Below are 21,313 nucleotides of genomic sequence, written 5' to 3' on the forward strand. Positions count from 1 at the left end.
TAACTCACTTTCTTCTCCCTGTCAGTGTTTGTGAAGTGATGAGAATTCACGCTCCTGAACATGCTCTGAATGTTTTATGAACCTGGGTAACCCCGCTGGGTGGAGCTTGTAGGTCCTCCACAGAACCTAAGAGCGCCGCATAACACCGCCCACCTCGAATACCACCGTGAAGCATAGCATATGCCTGCTTGTAGCTAGCAGGTAGCCTTTGCTAACTAGCTGTATTTGCGAGCAGACGAGATGGAAAACAGCGAGAGGTGAGAGACGAGCGCCGCCGCGAAATGAAGCTGTAGCTGCGTTGAGTGATGTGTGTTTGAGGGAAACTCCGGAGAACCGCCCGAAGTTGTTTGTTTTCCAGATAAAACGCACCAGTTAGTCAGGAGATGATACATTCTCCATGCTAATGCTAGGCTAACATGCTAATCCAGCTCTGACTTGTGTTAGTTTGTGTTAGCTGCTGTTTACTAATGTGTCTCGGTGTAGTGTCAGTAAAGCGGTGGCGGGTTGGGGTCGTAGTTCTCCTGTTAGCTGTGTAGTTAGCGAGGTAACTGAACGGGATGTTGGCCTCCAGGTGGCCCTTTGTTGTGCTAAGTAGCATGCTAATCTCATCTGCATACTCTCGCAGCTACATTACAGGCTGTATTCAGGCTCATGGGTTTATATGTTAGCAGTAGAAATACTACTTCTACTGCAGAGGAGCTTGTGCATCATTTGTGATGAACCAGGATCAGAGATGAGCTGATGGTAAAAGTTAGTGTGTTTGCAGATGATGTTGAAATGACAACAGGTCAGTGTGTGTTTTTATGGGTTTTGCAGACATGTGCAACTCATGAGAAGGTCAGCCTGGTCCACATCCTGGTCCATTTCAAACATTTTCAGGGTATTCACAGGTCAATCGTGGAGTTGACAGTTTATTAGGTACTCCTTATATAAACCTTGTCAAAAAACACTGCAGTGAAACAGCCCTGCAGTGTTTCCAGTCTTCATGAAGCTTATAACGTTTAAAATAAATTGAAAATCATTTGACAGAGAGGTGCGATTTAATTGCATGGTGCAGAAGAAAATAGTTTTCTTAAATTCTTTCTGTTAATATTTTCTTTATGCGCCCAGATCAAGTTCCTGCTTTTCTACAAGAAAAGGTTTAATGGTGTAAAACCTTTTACTCTGAATGTTGACCATCAGACAGAATGCACAGTGAATAAAACTCGTCTGAACCAGCCACAGAATTACATCTGAAGGAATATGTATTCTTCCAAAATGGTCATTTGTGAATGTTTGGAGTTGGGCTGTGGAATTTTACAATGAATTGTGTTTCAGTGTTGTGCATCCAGGCAGATCAGGTTCTTTGAATGCGTATGAAAAGGACATATTTGTGATTGACCTTGTTAGGATTTTCTCAGTTTCATAAATGCTGATGATTTTAAAAGCCTCAAGGTGGTGAAATAATATAATCTCACCTATTTCTTCAAATTAAACCATTGGGTGATTTGTCAGATAAATACAGACGGAAAATATTCAAGATTTTTTCAATAGGTAAAATGCAAAAAAATTATCAGATCTGATAACAACAATATCTGTTCATTTTAAGATTTGTGTGTATATCTTTAAAATGATGTTTACGTGTCCTGCTCCTGTCTGATTCTCCTCAGGATGGAGGTGGAGGGTTGGGACCCCAGTCTGGAGGAGGAACTGGGCGTTTCTCTGGATGAGCTGAAGAAGTGGATTGAAGAGACTGTGGAGCAGAGCGAGATCGTGCGGAAGAAAAAGGCTCAGCTGACGGAGCTGAAAGATTGGGTGGAGCAAAAAGAGAAAGAGGGGGCAATAACGGAGGTACTTCTCAAAGACACCAACAAGTGAGTAGGAATTTACCTGTTTATTTCATATATTTATGTATGGGGGGATTTTATGTTCCTTGTCTCTAGCAAATTAACCATGTGTGTAATCTTTTGTAAATATATGTAATTCACTTCATTTGTTAAGGTAGTATGAGGCAAAAATGTGTCTGTTATATGAAAACACACCTGGAAATGCTATGAAAAGAATCGGTGTGATTTTTAAAGTCAATGCATACTGACCTTGCAGGTGCTTTGACTTTACTTCAGGAGAAGACTATTGGACAAATACAGATATTGAATGAGCCCAAACAAAAAAAACCATAAAACATGTATCAGGCAGCATTGATTGAAGGAGCAAATCAGCCTTTGTCCAATGAGCATCATGTATGTTGGCTTCAAACGAACCACAACAAGCTAAACATTTGATACATTTACACGATTGATGATAAACATGATTAGTGCTGCAAGAATTACTTGACTAATCAATTAGTCCACTGACTGATCATTACTTTGCAACTGTTGTAATAATCGAGTCATTTTCTTAGCAACAGTATATGTATATGGGAATATACTGTATATAGAGCCAATTTGTTTTCTCCTGATCCAGAAACTGAAAACCTCATCTCAGAGTCTTAACCAAACAACGAGGAGCAGTCTCATTCTCCCCAAATTAAAAAAACAGTCAACCTCTCGACATGAAACAGTCATTGTTTTTGGAAGGTAACATGAGACCAGTGGTTTTTGGCACTAAAAGCTTAACCAAAGGGTCGATCCAAGTGCCGATGCAGATCCACTGGACCACATTGCTGCGTCCCTTCTTGACAGTAAATGTTACTGGCTGACGTTTTCCTCCCCCACTCTTCCTCAGGTCCCTATTGGAGTGTGAGAAGCTGGTGAAGGCGACCTACCAAAAGAATGGTCTCGTTTACCGAGAAAACAGCTCAGACGATGAGGGTAGTGGAGGAGGGGTGTTGTCCTCTGAGGTCATTGAAATAGATGATGACGATGATGATGATGTCATTGCTGTTGGCTGTTGTAAGTCGTGTATAATTTTTTTTGTAGGAGAACACTTATCATTCACTGCTTCTATGTATTCATTTTTCTTGTGTTCCTAAATGTTTCAGTGGTTCCTCCAAAGAAATCTGGGACTCCTGGCAAAGATGCGGCGGTGAGAACGATAGAAAACTTAATTATATTGATTCGCTTGTACACTTTGTTTCTAAATGTTCGTTTTGATGTGTGAGTTATTGTGACACAAGGAAATGCAAGTAAAACTTTCCCCCCCCAAAAGTTACTTTTAAACCAAATGCAACAGATATGAAATGTGGACATTGGAGCATTAATGATAATATTAATATCTTGAAATACAAAAAGTCAAATAGACATAGTACAGATACATTATATGGTATCTGCATTTTTACATAAAAACACATGTAAAAGGTTCACACATTAATTGTGGTATTTGGTGAATCTCCTTATGTTCAGAATTACAATGAAATAATAACTTGTAGATGAATTCTCATATCCCTACATTTATTGAGAATATCAAAGTAGAACAATGACACATTATTTCTCAAATGTTTCTTTTCAAAATTCAGAGAGTAGTATGTAAGATATTATACATGTTGACAGGGAAAAAAACAGTGTCTGATTCAATCGTCGACTTCAACAGCTTTAGTTCCAAAGTAGCTCCAGTCTTTATTTGACTTGCTGAAATGCTTACAAGGGAAACCATGGATCTGGTGTTTCCTTCACACATGTATAAAGGTCAAACACTGCTCACTGTATGCAGATGATGATGATGTATGTTGTGTTTTATTTATTTTGCCAGTTAAAAGAGGCGTCTGCAGCTCTACAGAAAACCTCTCAGCAGGTGCAGAAGTTGGTCCAAATGGTGAACAAGCCTTCATCAGGTGTTTCTTTGCTGCGACCTCCAGGACAGTTTTCATCCCAGTCAGGTGAGTACACACAGACACACACACACTGTAGGATCATCCTAACTGTTTGGAAGTATTTTGTATTTAATAGTAAATGTGTGTGTGCTTTGTCTACCCTGCAGGTATTCAGAGTGCGGTGCCAGCAGTGTTTGTATCACAGGTCCCATCTCAGTCCATAACCCAGCCAAACCCAAACGTGACAGAGGATGAGCTTCTAGTCGGGATGACCATTCTGGGAAAGAAACGCACCAAGACGTGGCACAGAGGCGCCCTCGTCGCTATCAACCCTGTTGGTGTGTGACCAGATCATTAACCTCCACCATGTTTGTGATGTTCCACTGTCAATATTCAACTAGATTATTTCTATTATTATCAACTATGTAGCTGCTCATATTCTCTTGTTCTGCTCTGTCATTGAATCTTCTCATCTGTCTAAATTCAGGAAACGGTATCTTCAAGTATAAAGTGAAGTTTGATAAAGGAAAGAGTCTGCTGTCTGGAAATCATGTGGCTTTCGAATATAACCCCACACTGGAGAGTTTGTATGTCGGAGCCCGTGTAGTCGCCAAGTACAAGGACGGCAACCTGGTGTGGCTCTATGCTGGAATCGTAGCAGAGATGCCCAACAATAAGAACCGCATGAGGTGAGTAGTGCATTGTCTCATTGGCTGATGTTGACCAAGGCTCTATCGATATTTGATTAATAGAAAACATCTGATATTTTAACAATTAATTGGCCATAATTATTTTTTCTAAACAATGCACAGCATAAACATTTTGATTCCTTAAATTTTGTTATCAAAGAATTGTGTTTACTCTTAAAAACAGACCTGTACCTGCTCACTAGAGGTCAAACTGTGGAATTCCAGCAAACAGTATTGATCCGACTCTAGTTGATATCTTTGTTATATATGTTTTAGGTTTTTGATATTCTTTGATGATGGCTATGCTTCATATGTGAAGCTAACTGAGCTCTACCCTGTCTGTCGACCATGTGAGTGCTCACTGCTTTTCTCCACTTTCTTTTAACCTGTGAAGTCCAATAAATTCTACAAATGTGCAGTCGTAAAAGTTGTTGTCAAAATTTGCGTTAACTGTAAATGATTTTATTAATAGTGTATTATTAATAAAATACCTATAATAATATAATAAATACCTTAATTGATGAATAGAACAACGAGATCCTTCTTGTTTTGACAGTAAAGCGTACTTGGGAAGACATAGAGGATGCATCGTGTCGAGACTTCATCGAGGAGTACATCACTGCTTATCCCAGCAGACCGATGGTGCTGTTAAAGGTCAACCAGATCATCAAGACAGAGTGGGAGGGAACCTGGTGGAAGAGCAAAGTGGAGGATGTTGATGGCAGCTTGGTCAAGATCCTCTTCTTGGTAAGTCTGCATTAGAATATGAAGAAATAAGATGAATTGACCACGTTGCCCTGTGACAGGATTCATCCACATGAAGCTTTAAACAAATTAACTGGATGATGTTTGATATCTGGTTACAGCAGTTGATAGAGAATTCACTTCTTATGTTGTTTGATCAGGATGATAAGAGAAGTGAGTGGATCTATAGAGGGTCCACCAGGTTGGAGCCAATGTTCAACCTGAAGATGACCACAGCCAACACTCAGGAGAAGAAGCTGGCCGGCCAGCAGAGGACACGACCCAACATGGGTAACATACACGCTGTACTATTGTACAATTATGCAAAAGAAGAAAATATGAAAACTACACTTTTGTAAGAGGCCATCTTTTAATTCCATTTCCTCTATTTCTAGGAGTGTTGAGGAGCAAAGGCCCAGTGGTTCAATACACCAGTGACGGACATGTTGGAGCCTCTCCTGTCAAAGCTCCACCTGCCACACTGAGTCCACCTTCACAGCCACCACAACTTCAACAGCGTCCACAACTGCCACAGCCCCAACAAATCCAACAAACCCAACAAACCCAACAAATCCAACAAATCCAACCTATTCAACAAATCCAACAAATCCAACCTATTCAACAAATCCAACAAATCCAACCTATTCAACAAATCCAACAAATCCAACAAATCCAACCAATTCAACAGATCCAACAGATCCAACAGATCCAACAGATCCAACAGATCCAACAAATCCAACAGATCCAACCAATCCAACCAATTCAAACAATTCAACCAATCCAACCAATCCAACCAACCCCCCAGTCCCCACAGTCCCCACATCCTGCACAGTCTCTACGTGTCGAGTGAGTGATGCCATTGTTTAAAGGTGTATACTTTGGGGGGGGAAAAGCTGAAGAATATAATTTTTTTCATTTAACACCCACATAAACCTTCATTAACTGATGCTTTTGCCCAACACATCATTGACATATAAAGTTGTTGCAAAATTATTTAGATTAATTTGGAGTCGTTTTAGTGATTTGATGAATTTAAGTAAAATATTCATCATTCAAATCCTGTCAGACAGAAAAATATAAAACCATGAAATTAAGAAGCACATGTTTATTCAAAGAGAAGTGAGGGGAAGTGAGCCGTCAAGTGATGAGTGTCAATGGGCATAAACATCAACTCTCTTACTAGGCATTACTTTAATGCTCTCTGGATGGAATTAGACCGATATGTGCAGCTGTAAACCTGTGGTTGGAGAGGAAGTAAGTGGAGACCTGATATTGACTGAGTGTCTGTTTCTCTCCTCGCTGTCTTTCAGCAATAAACATCAGATGGCAAAGAAGAGCACTTCCCCGTTTGTCCCTGGGGTGGGAGGAACACATGCCTCCAAAGTCATGCAGTCACTTTCCCAGAGTCCCAGCAACCTGCCTGCGTGAGTTCAACTTATTTGTATGACCCAACTAACCGCTGCTAATGATACTGAAAAAAGCCATAGAACCTGATCTCTTCTTGCTTTTAAAAACTCTTGATCTTTCTCTTTTCATTCTTTGTTGATCCATAGCGGAAGAATATTGATTGCTCCAAATACTCCTACGGCCACGTTCGCACAAGCGTTTCAGAGACAGGTGCTATCTGTCACTCCCGTCCCCCCTCATATGATTCATGCGCTGGCCAGCATCCCACAGCATCCCTCATACCGTGCCCCGACGGACCGCATCTTCTACATGGCTCACACGTGTCAGCCTGCCTGTCTGAATCGTGTCCGGCCGGCGAAACCTGACCTGCACAGTGGAAAGAACCCCCTCCTCACTCCTTTATTGTACGATTTCAGACGCATGACAGGACGACGCAAAGTCAACCGCAAGGTAAACATGAACAACCAGACAACTGTGGAAAATATGGGTACACATATATATATATATATATGCACACACACACACACACATATACATTGGAAACAAACGAAATGACAATGTATGTCTTTTGCTTCGTCAGATGTCCTTCCATGTGATCTACAAGGCTCCGTGTGGGCTTTGTCTGCGTAACATGGGAGAGATCCAACATTACCTCTTCCAGACGCACTGTGACTTCATCTTCTTAGAGATGTTCTGTCTAGACCCCTACGTACTCGTGGACCGTCCTTTCCAGCCACAGAGGCCATTCTATTACATTCCAGACATCACAGGTGGAAGGGAGGACATCCCACTGTCCTGCGTCAATGAGATCGATTCCACTCCGCCTCCTAAAGTAGACTACAGTAAGTAAAAGGGGAGATCAATTTTTTCTTGTGCCAGGATGCATTTTTTCTCTTTCCATCTTTGGTATAATAAAAAAGAATAAATTCTACAAAAAAAGTATAACTCAATAACAAGTTATTACTTCCCCATGCATATGTCAACGGCCGGTTTCTCTTTTCAAAAACAGTGGTGTAAATTAGCCCTGAGAGGCTTATCAATCTCTGTCTCCTCTCTTCAAGGTAAAGAACGTATTCCTGAAGATGGAGTATATATCAACACCGGTGCAGACTTCCTGGTTGGGTGCGAATGCACTGACGGCTGTCGAGACAAGTCAGTGAAGCTGCTCATCCACACCTCATCATTTTTCAGATTTCTTCCTGTGGTTATATTCTGAAGTCGTGTCCTTGTCTCTTGAATACAGATCCAAATGCTCTTGTCACCAGCTGACCCTTCAGGCCACAGGTTGTACACCAGGCGCGCAGATCAACACAAATGCCGGATTTTCGCACAAACGATTAGAGGAGTGCCTGCCCACAGGGTCAGACATTTATACACACATACTGAACCCACTTCTCACTAGTGGTGTGCTCTACACTCTCTCTCTCTCACCCCTCATAACCTCATAACAAGATAATTACTGTTGAAGGTAACAGGCTCATTTGGTTGTCTTGTATCTGAGGCCGTTATCTCTTCTTCTCTCTTTAGGATCTACGAGTGTAATAAGCGGTGCAAATGTTGTGCTGCGATGTGCACTAACCGGCTTGTTCAGCACGGCCTGCAGGTGCGTCTCCAGCTCTTCAAGACCCAGAACAAAGGCTGGGGCATCCGCTGTCTGGACGATGTGGCCAAGGGCTCTTTTGTCTGCATCTATGCTGGTGAGGAAACTGACTTACACTAATGGTTTTGTATGGGGCCACAGCAGGTCACTTGATTGCAATGTAACTTATTCCCCGTCTTCCCTCTTCTCTTCCACTTCAGGTAAAATCCTGACGGACGACTTTGCCGACAGAGAGGGTCTAGAAATGGGTGATGAGTATTTTGCCAATCTGGATCATATAGAGAGTGTGGAAAACTTCAAGGAGGGCTATGAGAGCGAGGCTCATTGTTCGGACAGCGAGGGAAGCGGTGTGGACGTTGCCAGGATAAAAATCCAACCATCTGCTTTAGCATCCTCTAACGCTGTGCCGCCCGGGAAGGGTGAGTCCAAATCCTCAGGTGAGGGATCAGGGCGATCTTTAGTTGACCCAGTCTGATTCTCTGTGTTATCTGTTGGTTTGACACCAGCTTATTTCTTATTCTACACAAGATTTTTCACCTGGTGTTTGTTTTTTCCGTCACAGCCCAAAGCCCGACCTCATCAGGAGACAGCAATGAAGAAGAGGAGAAAGACTCCAAGAGTGAAGATGAAAGTGACAGTTCGGACGACACGTTTGTAAAGGACAACTACTTCAGCTCCAGCTCTGTGTGGAGGAGTTACACAACACGTGGTCAGGTCAAGGGCAACAAGGAAGGTGAGGCGGTTACTCGGAGGGGAAAAGTCAATGTTGACGGAGAAAGTCACAAGAAATCTGAGGTTTTTATGTAAGAATGTAGAGGTTATAGAGGTCATAGAGGTTATACCTCTTTTAATACAGAATTAGCAGGTGTGCGAGTTTTTAAACATTGGTAGACGTTGTTTGCCTTTGTGTTTATTTTCGCCAGTTATCATGAATGCACTGGTGTATTGACCAGTGGAAAATGGGCTTTAGATAAATATTAATGGGTAGTTTACTCAGGGAAAAGCATTTTCCATCACCTGAGTACATCCCAGCAGAAAAGATAATGACCAGGACAAATAAATAAAAAACGTTTCTCGTCACAGCATGAAACAAAATGAGCGACTATAAATTATTATATATACGTTTCCAGGAGCTCTCATTACCATATTATTGTTTTTGGGCAGTGAAACCAACTTATTGAATAAATTAGAAGTAAACATATTTTTTTGCAGCCCTAATCATATGTTTTAGTTCACTTACTCGACTTTGTAATGAAGTCTAGTTTTACTCCAGTTTTTCCTCTGTATTCATTCTCTATGTCAAAGGTGGATTTTGAAGAAATATCAGTTTTGTCTTCTCCCACTCACCTCTGTCCTTCCCGCTCCAGGGAGTCAAGACAGCAAAGATGAATTGAGTGCGTCAGTCAAGGGAACCGATGAGCAGAAGCCCCCGTCCATGCCCGAGGAGACGGGGAAAAGCAAAGTAGCATCCTGGCTGACGAGCCAGGGGATGAAGAGGGTGAGTAAAAAGATAAAGAAAGAATAATGTTTCATGGAACTGAGCTCTGTGGCTACAGTGCTTTTAAAGAAAATGCAGTGTCTCCCACAGAAATCTTCTTAGATATTTGAAATTTTGTTCTATGATTGTATTGAATAATGAACAATAACTCTCCATTTTTTATTTTCCATTAAAGGAATCCGGAGACAACAAGAGGTCTTGGAAATGTTTCTTATTTTACAATAATACAAATTCTGCAATAATTCACCGATCAATAACATCAGCTATGATTTACTAAGAGATGAATTTGTGTTTGTTACAGTCAAGTGAAGCCAGAAACAGGGAAGAAGCAGGATGTGATGACTCTGTCAGACAGCGATGATGTGCAGACCATCAGCTCTGGATCTGAAGACAACAAAGAGAGAGAGAAAGTAACTCCAGGTAAAGGGATGAATACTTTACGCTTATGAACAGTTTTGCCTGTTTTCAGGTTTTCTCATGTCGCTGCTCTTCTGACTCAGGTGTGACTAAGAAGCAGGTAGCGGTTAAATCCACCCGTGGCATCGCCCTGAAGTCCAGCCACGGTATGATGGTGAAAACAGGTGCACCTGGAGGCGGGGGAGGGCCAGGGGGTCAGGGAGGAAAGACAGGGCAGCAGGGACCAACTGGAGGAGGCGGGGACAACTCTCACAGAAACACGCGCCTGTTCTTTGATGGTGAGGAGTCGTGCTACATCATTGATGCCAAGTTGGAGGGAAACCTTGGGCGATACCTCAACGTAAGAAACAATTGCAGTTTAACCATTTGATAAAATCACTGTCCTGTGTATTTATATTGCTCATGGCCGTCTCTTCTCTGTATTACAGCACAGCTGTAGTCCAAACCTCTTTGTCCAGAATGTGTTTGTGGACACACATGATTTGAGATTCCCGTGGGTGGCGTTCTTTGCCAGCAAGTGAGTTATTATTATTATTTATTTTAATTTGTCACAGGAGAATGATGCAAATCTTTACTGGCGTTTCAGACCATAAACAAAAACAAAAAATAATGCTACAGGCCCATATGTGAGCGTGTGATATTTCAGGCTGTGGTGAAAAGGATCCAGGAGGATATTACTCATAGATTCACAATTTAGAAGAATCATCAGACGCCAAAACACTGCACAGCTATTTTTATCACAGCCAGGAAGGATTTAACAACTCCGGAAAGTTAGTGTGCAGCAATCATTTTATCTTCCATCACAACAACTGTCAGCTATAGTTGGGAATTTCTGAATTAATTGCATTGCAGTAAAAGTTGAGCCTGGTTTTGTTTATTTCTATAGTATCTTTTTGACTTTTGGTTCCATTCCAGCTCCTAAATGCACGTATATTAAAACTGGGTGGACAGGGTTTGAGTGTAAAGAGTTAGGACTTGACATCCAGTAATGGTCCCTGATGAGATGTACATATCTTAAACCCCTTAACTTCTGTAAATGCCCTCTGCACTGGCAACTCCACTACACAGACACACCACTGAAAAGAGAGACCCACTATTTTTATTTAGTTATTTATTTGTGTGTAAGGCTGTCATGTGAACATGACCTTAGGGTGGCACTACTGTGTCATGTTAAGAGCTCAGATTGTGTTTTGTGGGAGTGGTTAGTTCTGTACTGTTTCATAGTAAAATAGTGTTTGTCGTCATCAGTACAGATTTACTGACTAACAGTGACAATGGATTTCCTCTAACACCACTATTTGTACCCCATGCAGTATCATGTTTGTGCAGAAGTAAAAATATCCACCTCTCCAGAAGAAGGCAAATAATAATCCATTAATCAGTGCACTCTGTTGTCTCACTGTTTGTATACCTGAAGCTCTTGTTCCTGTTCTGACTTGCCTGTGTGCGCCCCTGTGTAGGCGGATCCGGGCCGGGACAGAACTGACCTGGGATTACAACTACGAGGTTGGCAGTGTGGAGGGTAAAGTTCTGCTCTGCTGCTGCGGATCCACTGAGTGCAGAGGGAGGTTGCTTTAATCTGAAAACCATTAAGGACTTCCCTCCCACTGCTGCATCTGTAGGAAACTTTTAGGATCCTCTTCAACGCTGTACATTTGTGTTTGTTCGTTTTTTTTAAAGCTGATTTCTGAATTTTAATACATCTGTTTGTTGCTCCTTTATTTTATATGAATGTGCATCCAGATATTTCTCATTTTACCCACGACATGTTTGTTTAACCCCTGAATAAAATGCTGTTTTCTTCAGTCAACCAAAGCTTCTGCTGTTTTGTCTTGAGTTGCATCAGATCTGGATCCTGCAGCTCTTTCATCAGAGAAACCTGCAGAGAGAGAGAGACAATAAAATTAGCGACAGAGGTGGCTAAGTTTGTTTTATTTTTCCTTCATTTTACTCTCAATGTTCAGATTATAAAAATTTAAGTTTATAACTCTTAATTCTCTCAAACCAGACCTAACTGTTCATTACATTTATTTAATTTTTTTAACTTTATTTACAGTCTAAATAAAGTTAAAACAGATTTCAAGTTGTCAACACAAGAACATTTTACTGTATATAAAACCAGACTGAGAATGACGATATAGAAAATAAACAACAAAAGCCAAAGTAAATTAGCAAGAGGGGAAAAATGGGATCAAGAAATCAAGATTATTTCTATGTCATTTTTGTCTTGAATAAGAGAAACATTTAAATTGTTTTTACACTTTAAATGTGGTGCAATTTAAAAAAAATAAATAAATAAATAAATCTTCCTGTTTAGTCCATTTCTGTCCAGAATACATTTTATTTCCGGCCCCTCACAGCGGTTCTGACCAATCGGCGTGTCCCAAACAAAGATGATATAAACTGACAAACAGTGATCCGCAGATTCACTGCGGATAAAAAACCGCTCTGATCAGAACTAATAGCTGAGACTCGTGCACCTTTATCGGCTCTGAGCCAATTCACTGAACATGTTTTACTACCCCGCTGTGTTAACACATCAGACCGGATGTTTCTCTACAATCTGGTGAGTAAACTTTCAATCAAGCTCCTTTAAATCAAATCCTATTTTAGCTAAAGTGAATTTTGTAGCAGCCTAGCTAACTGCTGCTAACTTTCTACATGTTTAATAGAGAAACGCTTCAAACCAGGCCGATGATTATGTTGAGTCTTTATTTAATCCCCTGCACGAAAAATAATTTGTGAAAATGTACTTTACAATAAATGTAATAAACTTTATAATTCATGTAAATGCTAATAAAGTAGTGTGTCATGTGTCTGCTGGAGCTAAATCCCACTAAAGAGATGTTCTTCTTATTTTATAATTAGTACAGACTCTACAGATCTTCACTTCTATGCTGCTTCTTCTCCGTGACTCTTTATTACAGTACTTGTCATATTATTTCACATTTAAACTCAGATTCTCTGTCTGGTAAAGGAAAGTGTGTTAAAGAGATAAAGATGGAGGGGGCAGGTGCAGGTGGCAAAGGAAAAAAAAACACATCAAACTCCTGAAGCCAAAACAAGAAATGTGAGACTTTGAAGTCCAGATTAGAAACGAAAACAACTTTGAAGATGAGCTGAAGTTCAAAAGCTGCGTGATGATTAAAGGGCCGAAATCCACATGGTCTGAAAGGTGTAGAGTAACCTGCAGATGAACTCATCATTAATATAAGACTTTTTGCTTTTTGCAGTCAGGTCATAAGAGTCAGCTGAAAACTGAGACACTAGAACGTGAGGAATAAAAGCAATAAAGTGCAGGAAGTAGTTCCTTCAGAGAGCAAGTTATTCAATGGAAGATCAGGATTAACATCACATGTAGAACTGGAGTGTTTGATTACTGAGGTGAGATGATGATCAGCTCTGTGAACCACATCACAGACTCTGTCTCCTCAACAGAACACGAGTTACAGCATAATAAATACAGGAGAGGTTTGTGGCTTAGGGAGAAGCTGCTTTGGAGACGTCTCCCATCACAGTCGGCCAATTGCAGTTTTTATTCAATCATTTATTGTGTTGAAAATCTTAGGTTTGTAGATTCAAAAAAATATGGCAATGATTCTTCTTTGTTAGTCATAGACAGTACAGCTCTTATATAGTAGATATTTAACAGTTTAACCATAAACTTTATTAGAAATCACTATGAATAAAAAGAAAACTATATAATATATATATATATATATATATATATATATATATATAATAATATAATATATAATAAATACAACCAAATATATAGAAGTTATAGAAGATAATAATCATAAAAATTAAACACATAAATGCACATCTTTTCTGCATTTTATTCATACTAGCAAACTGATACCTCTGTGAAAGGCTCATGTTGGCTGATATTATCGATATTATTCAGCCGGGCTCCAACCTCTACTACAGTCTGAAGTTTAAATTATTTAATCCCCCTTTATCTTTTGTAACCAAATGAATAAAATAGGAAACGACATCATATCCATGTCCTGTGCCTCTGTCAGGCTCGTGGCCACCAAAGGGATCAGAGTTACTCGCCGAGATTTCCTAAAAGTGAACGTCAAAAGCACATGGTGAGTCATTTTACTTCACTTTCACATTTTACAATGAGCTGATCTGTGAGTTTTCCACTTACCATGGAACTAACGCCCTGTACAGCGATGACATCATGAATTACGTGCTGCAGCGGGTCCCGCCACCTCGACCTGGTCTGCCTCGACCTCGCTTCTCCCTGTACCTGTCCTCCCAGCTGCAGTATGGCGTCATCGTGGTCTACCATCGCCAGTGTGCGATTCTCCTCGGTAAGAAATGACACTGGACTGGAGGGCAGAGTGGCTCAGTGCGCTGGTTCTTGACTCTTGACTTGGTGTCCATCTAGAGGAAGTTCACACCATCGTGGGTCAGCTGGTGAAACAGAAGAAGACCAAGGAAATTGATATAGATGAGCAGAACAGGTGAGAGCAGATGCTCAACGTTTTAAACGTTTTCCTGCTGTTTGAAACACACTCATTCCTGATCCTTGTTGTCTCTCAGACAATCTCTGCTGCTCCCGGATGCTCTGTCTCTCATGGAGGAGGCAGAAGGAGCCCTGGATCCTTTATTCGGAGTGATGTACATGCAGGAGGCCATGCCGAGTCCCAGTGCACTGATGCAGGTATCAAACACCAAAATAAGGGAATGAAATGAACTAATCTGTAAATCCGTCCAAATTATTTAACCGATCCAGAATAAATCATTGTGCCTGTCCTGTGTCTCTCAGATTGGAGACGAGTATCTGAGAGAATCATCTCCTGAGCTTTCTGAAGGAATCAGCCCGCCTCCTGCTCGTGCTCCTCGTCCTCCTCGCCCTCCTGCTGCTGCTGCTGCTGCACAGGACATTGGTAGGATGACATGATGTGTGGTAATGACATGAAAATAATGATCTCTTCAGGGCACCGGGTCACTGCAGCAGGAACAAAAATAGAAAAGTAGTGTGGAGGCAAAAATAACTAAGACAACTCTCATAATGTATGCTTATACATCACTCATTAACATACACATACAGTTTTTTAATGATCTACAGAAAATCAAAAACCTGTGACAGTCCCAGATAAATGCTTTCAGTTGTTTTTATTTTCAGCTTGTCTCCACAAATGTATCTAGAAAACATCAAGATACATTTTCTCTTCCTGGGTATAGTCCTACTCAGCCAGTGAAAACAGTTTCTGTAAGTAAAAAGTGGTGATTGTGTTGTTCAGATGTTAATTTATCAGTAAATATCCACTATTCAACAAATTGTTATCTAACAACTATCTCGTTACAGTAATCTTTGACTAGTTCAGGATAAAATACCGGATACAAATTTACAAATTTGACAAATACAGTGACAGCACAAGTTGTACAAAATAGAAATGTTACGCAATTTTAGTAGATTCACAACAATTTGAATCACCGACCAAAGCATCTTGAGAGGATTCATGTCTGGAGATGTATGTACAGCATGTGAGGCTCTGTGCAGTGATATGCAGAGAAATACCAACAGGTCACAGGAGCAGACGGAGCAGAGAGACGCGGCTGTGGGTCAGGACGGGGCAGAGCGGGCCGCCGTCAACAACATCCTCCTAATTGGCCGAGGCTGATGCCGCGGTGTCAGGATGTGTCGTGCAGCTGCACTTCACTTGGCTCTTTTAATTGCAGCCTGATTAGTCGTATCCTCCCCTGCCGGCTTCAGTGGGCTGTGCAGCTGTGAAACGTGAAAGTGGCTTTTGATTAATGCGATCCATTCTTTCTTTTCATTCCCCAGGCATAACTACATCTCCAGACTCCATCACCCTCAGAGAGCCGGAGCCTCTCTTTATCCCCATTCCAGAGGTGCAGTTGTCAAAGACGCACATGTGAAGATATTTACGTTTTTGTATCAAATATTTTACTGATCCTCACTTGCATTTGTCTTCCTTCTATTTTTCTCAATGCTAGTTTGAGGGTGTGGAGCTTGTTGATCAGGATCTAGATACTGTTGACTTACTCATGGCCCAAGCAGATCACTTTCCAGAAGGTGTGTGAGGAACCTAAGAGCTCCCTCCTCCCATGACACAAGGCTGACAATAAGGGGTGGGGGGGTTGAAATGAAAATAAAGGAGAGACCCTTGAATAACGATGTTTTCTCTTCCTTTAACCTTTTGTGACAGGGGATTTGGAGATGTTGAGAGACGAGGTGACACCAAGAGAACAAGAGAGGGAGATGGAACGGGGAGGAGGAGATGAAGAGCAGGACAAAGACAGATCAAAGGAGACCACAGGATCCACTACTGAGTAATTCATCCAGACGTATGGACATGAAAACATCAACACAAACACCCACAGATCCACTGACCACGTTTCTACCCCTGCGTCAGATTACAGCCCACCGTTCTCCCCGGTGAGGAACCGACGTTGTTGCCTCAGGAAGAGCCTGACGTGTCAGAGGAGAGGCCGGGACCCCCCCCAGGCCACATCACCCCCGTGTCTGAGCCCGTCCTCCCGTCGCCGCCATCTGCAGTGAGACGTGCGAGGCCCAGCCTCGGGTTACAGGTACGTGCTTCTGTGTCCAAGAGACAGAATGTGGTAGTAATGTAAGTAGCTTAGTCAATAAATAGTGAATTATTTATGAATAGAGATAAAAACTGTCCATGTTGATCATATTGATATTAGCTTAATGTGAGGGATCCATATTAAGATTGATCGCTTATGTCATGTGTCTATTTTGTATAAAAACTACCACTGGCTGAGTCAGTATCAGCCTTAAAGCACCAGTCAGTTGGGCTCTGCTATAAATATTAATCTCTGATGAATTGTTTTAAGTTTGTTGCATGTTGCCCCATCTCACATACAATATAATAAACAATATAATCAAAGCATTTAAAGAATGTCCTCAAAAATATCTAAAATAAAACAAAACGAGGGGGGTGAACTTGGTTCAATTAGTGAATTAAACGTATTATTTTTTATTAAAACATTATTTACGATTTAAACACTTTTGAAATGTTTCCGTCCCACAGTCCCTGCATGCTCGGGAAGTGCCCCCTCCAGAGGTGAGGAGGAGGAGGAGGAAGAGGCAGTTGATCTTCTTCGACCCAGAGACGCAGATCCCCCAGGAGGCGCTGCAGCAGCAGATCGACAACCCTCTGACTGAGACCAGACGTCCACCTCTCCCACCGCCCCCCTCGTCTCTCCAGACTCACTCTGCTGCTGATCTCCTCAACAACCCTTGCACCTGTCAGTAACACAGTACTGTTTTTACCCACTCAGTAAAACATGTATAATAATGCGTAGTGAATAAATAATAATTCATGTTTACAGTCTATGAATAATAGAACACATAATAATTGTGTTTGCAACAAACAAAAACAAGGTTTAGATAGTTGATTTAATACCAGGAGTATGTCAGGTGTTAATGAGATGATTTATACTGTTTATACCTTTGTTTAATAATGAAAACCTCACATCAGATCAAAAGCCTAGAAAGATATAAAAGTCAGGCAGCATAACAATCAGTTTCAGATAAACAACAAGACAGATATTAAATTATATCAGGAGTGTATTGCAACAAATTGTTAAGTGTTTAATGTTAAGTGCTTCAGTGCAGTTCGGTCCATTTTGATGACCAACAACATACATGTGACATTTCTCTCTGATCCCTGGTGTAACACAACATATAAGTACACAACATATTGAGTTCTCAAGTGACATACAAGTACACAACAAGTATGCAGTCAAAAAGGCACAGGGTAGATATTTACAGCCTCGGGTCTCTGATGGCTCCCTCGCATGTAACTATATCACTCACAGCTACACAAAAATAAGTATTTTAAACTATGCAGTATGTATCGCTATAACAAAACATAACACTTCCAGGAATTTATATTTATATCTATATACACTATTCATGTCTATGCTTCAATAACAATCAGTAAATTAAACATTTCCTAGATTCTCTCATTTTTTACCATTATTCCCATAAACAGGGAACAGTCTGAGTTCTGGAAATTTATTGTAAACAGCAGCAGCAGAAGTTTCCTGTAAAATTCAACCCAGTGGCTCCGCATTCAAAACGTGAATGAGTACATCTTCTCACTGTTCTGATTTTCATTGACGGTGAAGTCTCCAAATTGTTCTAATTATTTTTGATGTCAAGTGTAACACGTGTCAGTTTTAATTCTGCGTTTTCCTCCGACTCATCTGCAGCTACTGAGTTTTTTTTTGAAGGTTTCAGGTACAGTAACCTTTTCAAAAATAAACCACAAAGCTATTTCCCCCCCCCCGACAGTCTTGCCTGAAGAGGTGCTGTCTCTATGGCAACAGGCGGCGAATATCACGCCCATCTCCGGCTCGGACCTGCAGGTCGGGGAGAGAGGGCCCGAGTCCACGGACTCTGAGAGAGAGAGAGATCGAGAGATGGTGGAGGTGTCAGAGAGAGAGGAGGAGAGACTGGAGCTCAGCCCCAGAGAGGTGTGGAGGAGTGTTTGTTTGTGTGTGTGGTGGCGTTGGCGTCTCTTCATTGTGACAACATGAATAATAATAATGATGTGTCTGTGTGTGAATGCAGGTCCAGAGAGATTTGGCAGAACAAGAGGATGATATTTCAGGTAAAGGAAACCATGAGACTGCTAATACAACATATAACATTTCACAACCTGAGCCACTAGAAAACAAATTTGACAAATGTTCAAGTATTTGACTGGGGACTGGTTGTTTGTGTTTAACTGGGGGTGTTGTCCTTTGCACTGCATTTGCATTCAGCACAAGCTAAAGTGGTTTGTGCGTTCACAGGGGTGAGTCAGAGGTCGGGGGTTTGGCATGTATCACTTATGGTTAAAGGTTAAGGCGAGCCTCCAGGGAATGAATATAAGCCAACGCAATGTCATCAAAAGTGTGAACGTGTGTGTGTGTGTGTGTGTGTGTGTGTGTGTCTGTCTGTCCAGGCCTGGGTACGCTGATCCTGGAGGGCTCTGACCAAAAGGAGAGATCTCGAGAGATCTCGCCCATGCAGTCATTGGAGAAAGAAGGGTACGTAAGAATCAAAGATTTGTGAAGTGTTTGAGTTGCAGTTGGGCTTATATATACATATATATGTGTGTGTGTGTGTGTGGTGGCAGGTCCATTGTCTCCAGGTCTGTTTCCGTACTGCAGGACATCCCAGAGGTGGTAGACGAGTTTCTGGAGAGACCAGCAGCCGAGTCTCCAGGGTAACGTGAATGCATCATAACTATTAACCAGAAACCTTTTGTTTTGATATGTTTAGATGCAAAAATATGATTTTGTGTGTGTGTGTGTGTGTGTGTGTGTGTGCGTGTATCTAGGTTATTGCCGGATGAGGATGAATCTGCACCTGTGCTTTTTCAGTCTCTCCTGCCGCCAGAGGCCGACCGCCGGACTGTCAGCATCATTTTCCAGAGGCTCCTGGGTAAAGGATCAGTTTCAGTTTTCATCGCATCTCATCGCTCATGTTGAAGTTGTGTTAATGTTGCTGGATCAGCACCTGAGGAAGCTTTTTAATTAGTGTGTGGTCAGTGAGTAAAGAGATCTGACACACAGTTGAGAAGAAGCCAGGTCTCTATTATTATCATTATAAGTAGTGGTAGTATTCAGATCTTAATAAACAGACTTAATGATCAATTTATAAATCATATATAAATCAATACAAATATTGCTAATATGAAAGTACAGAGGTAGTAGCAGCAAAGGATAGTTTTAAAGTAAAAGTACTGGTTTGGTCCATCTGACTAATACATTGTGACACATTTAGTTTATTAATACTGAAGCATCAGTGTGTCAGCAGCAGGTTATTTAGGTGGAGATTTGATCTACTTTGTATACAGTTCCCAGTTCAGGGACATCAAGTCTTTGTCGATTTCTGTGATCCTTCTGGGTGAGATGTGAAACCACGTGAGAAGTTTAGAGGGAAAAATCACTTTCACTTACTGTCGACGTCTGAAATGTGATCCTTTCCAAACACATGTTTTCTTTTGAAAGAAAGGTTGGTTGTATTTTAGAATCTCTTGAGATGATCTACTGTTTAAAGCGTTCTTCTTAAAAGTATCTAGGAACAGAAGCTTGGAAATATATGCAATGAAGTAGAAAGTATAGTATGATTTGTTCTTTGTTTGTAAAGAAAGTACTGGATGGATTTCCATGAACCTTAGTGGAAGGATGCAGTTTGGGTCAGGAAAGAACCCATTTGATTCTGGTGCGGTTCTTGATCAGGGGGCGGATCCAGGAATTATCACTTTCATTAACGATGTGTTTTTTGCCATTTTCACCAATTTCTCAAATAATAATTCATGGATGTTGAATGACAAACATGAGCATTTAGGAAACTGATATCTATGAGTGTGGGGATTTTTGTGCACCTTATATTATTGTCTGTGCTCAGTTAGTTTTCATAACATTCATTGATTATAACTAATATATTCATTATGTGAATCTTGATGTGTGTGTCTTGCGTGCAGGGATTGCCTCGGCCAGGAAGGTGCGTGTGAAGCAGCGGGAACCTTACGGCGACATTTGGATAACACCTGGACCCAACTACAGAGATGTGCTGCAGACTTTGTAACGAGGAAACCGTCGCCCCGAGCTTCCTGTTCTGACATTTGTTCAGGTTCATAATTCTGGATTCAATACGACATAACACAGAAATAGTCCCATGTTTTGTTAGTGATCATTTCCTAAAATTGCTTGTTGCATCTCGTTGACATGTTTGAGATCATTGTGGTTTTTTAAAACTTTTTACCTGCAGTTTTTAGGGTGTTCAGCATGAATTGACATTGTTAATGTGACTAATAACCTGTATCAACTTTATGAGCTTTTCAAATGAACATTTTCACAGTTTTTTTCATCGTTTGTATTTTTGATATTTTTAATGAGCTGACCTCATGTTATTCTGCACAGATTTAAAAAACAGATTTGTCTCTGTTCGAGGAGTGTGTCCTTCAGAACACAAACTACAAAATAAAAGCTTTTATACGAGTTCTCTGAGTGGTTCCTGTGTAGAGAGAGTGTATCGAGAGGCATGTGCAGCACGCAGAGCCGGGCAGGTGTGGCAAAACACGCTGCTGGGGTTAAGGAGGTGCAATAGGCAGAGCAAGTGAGTTAAGGGAAACTGGATCCCCCCCCACCTTCTCTCTCCCCTCCATCGCTCCCCCTCACCACATCTTGATTCTCCTCTGAAGTCTTTCTCGGGGGGCTGTGACCAA

General features: G+C 41.2%; 2 protein-coding genes across 4 annotated transcripts; both read left to right on the plus strand.

Moving 5' to 3' along the window:
* Positions 1-126: 126 nt before the first annotated feature.
* setdb1b (SET domain bifurcated histone lysine methyltransferase 1b) lies at positions 127-11,892 on the plus strand. 3 transcript variants are annotated; one of them, XM_035163327.2, is made up of 25 exons: positions 127-257; positions 1,650-1,853; positions 2,704-2,870; positions 2,960-3,003; positions 3,667-3,793; positions 3,895-4,065; positions 4,215-4,416; positions 4,693-4,766; positions 4,973-5,163; positions 5,322-5,451; positions 5,556-6,006; positions 6,471-6,584; positions 6,714-7,017; positions 7,148-7,409; positions 7,629-7,719; positions 7,811-7,927; positions 8,095-8,264; positions 8,368-8,604; positions 8,730-8,900; positions 9,535-9,665; positions 9,841-9,860; positions 9,967-10,085; positions 10,166-10,422; positions 10,511-10,599; positions 11,543-11,892. In XM_035163327.2, exons 1-25 carry the CDS (start codon positions 241-243, stop codon positions 11,658-11,660), a joined length of 3,978 nt encoding a protein of 1,325 aa, XP_035019218.2. In that variant the 5' UTR covers positions 127-240; the 3' UTR covers positions 11,661-11,892. The 3 variants fall into 3 exon arrangements, with proteins under 3 accessions (XP_035019218.2, XP_035019219.2, XP_035019220.2); XM_035163328.2 differs by having other exon boundaries at positions 8,368-8,586; XM_035163329.2 differs by lacking the exon at positions 11,543-11,892 and adding an exon at positions 11,396-11,480.
* A 2,117-nt stretch (positions 11,893-14,009) lies between these two features.
* Positions 14,010-21,086, plus strand: LOC118113533 (meiotic recombination protein REC8 homolog). Its single transcript, XM_035163330.2, has 16 exons — positions 14,010-14,176; positions 14,262-14,404; positions 14,482-14,557; positions 14,637-14,757; positions 14,863-14,983; positions 15,886-15,953; positions 16,059-16,137; positions 16,271-16,394; positions 16,478-16,652; positions 17,120-17,336; positions 18,388-18,569; positions 18,667-18,706; positions 19,043-19,127; positions 19,217-19,306; positions 19,421-19,524; positions 20,570-21,086. The coding sequence occupies exons 1-16, from the start codon at positions 14,058-14,060 to the stop codon at positions 20,671-20,673; spliced, it is 1,848 nt and encodes a 615-aa protein (XP_035019221.2). The 5' UTR covers positions 14,010-14,057; the 3' UTR covers positions 20,674-21,086.
* Positions 21,087-21,313: the final 227 nt, after the last annotated feature.

The sequence above is a fragment of the Hippoglossus stenolepis genome, chromosome 8 (assembly GCF_022539355.2).
Source record: "Hippoglossus stenolepis isolate QCI-W04-F060 chromosome 8, HSTE1.2, whole genome shotgun sequence".
In the NCBI taxonomy this organism is placed as follows: domain Eukaryota; kingdom Metazoa; phylum Chordata; class Actinopteri; order Pleuronectiformes; family Pleuronectidae; genus Hippoglossus; species Hippoglossus stenolepis.

What these genes read in the sequence shown, in the direction of transcription:
- LOC118113533 (XM_035163330.2), top strand. Translation starts at nt 14,058, where the DNA reads ATGAATAAAATAGGAAACGACATCATATCCATGTCCTGTGCCTCTGTC. An exon ending in GTCCCAGTGCACTGATGCAG is followed by an intron (nt 14,758 to 14,862) that starts GTATCAAACACC and finishes TGTGTCTCTCAG; the next exon opens with ATTGGAGACGAGTATCTGAG. An exon ending in AGCAGATCACTTTCCAGAAG is followed by an intron (nt 16,138 to 16,270) that starts GTGTGTGAGGAA and finishes CTTTTGTGACAG; the next exon opens with GGGATTTGGAGATGTTGAGA.
- setdb1b (XM_035163327.2), top strand. An exon ending in CGTCGCTATCAACCCTGTTG is followed by an intron (nt 4,066 to 4,214) that starts GTGTGTGACCAG and finishes GTCTAAATTCAG; the next exon opens with GAAACGGTATCTTCAAGTAT. An exon ending in GGGTGAGTCCAAATCCTCAG is followed by an intron (nt 8,605 to 8,729) that starts GTGAGGGATCAG and finishes TTTCCGTCACAG; the next exon opens with CCCAAAGCCCGACCTCATCA.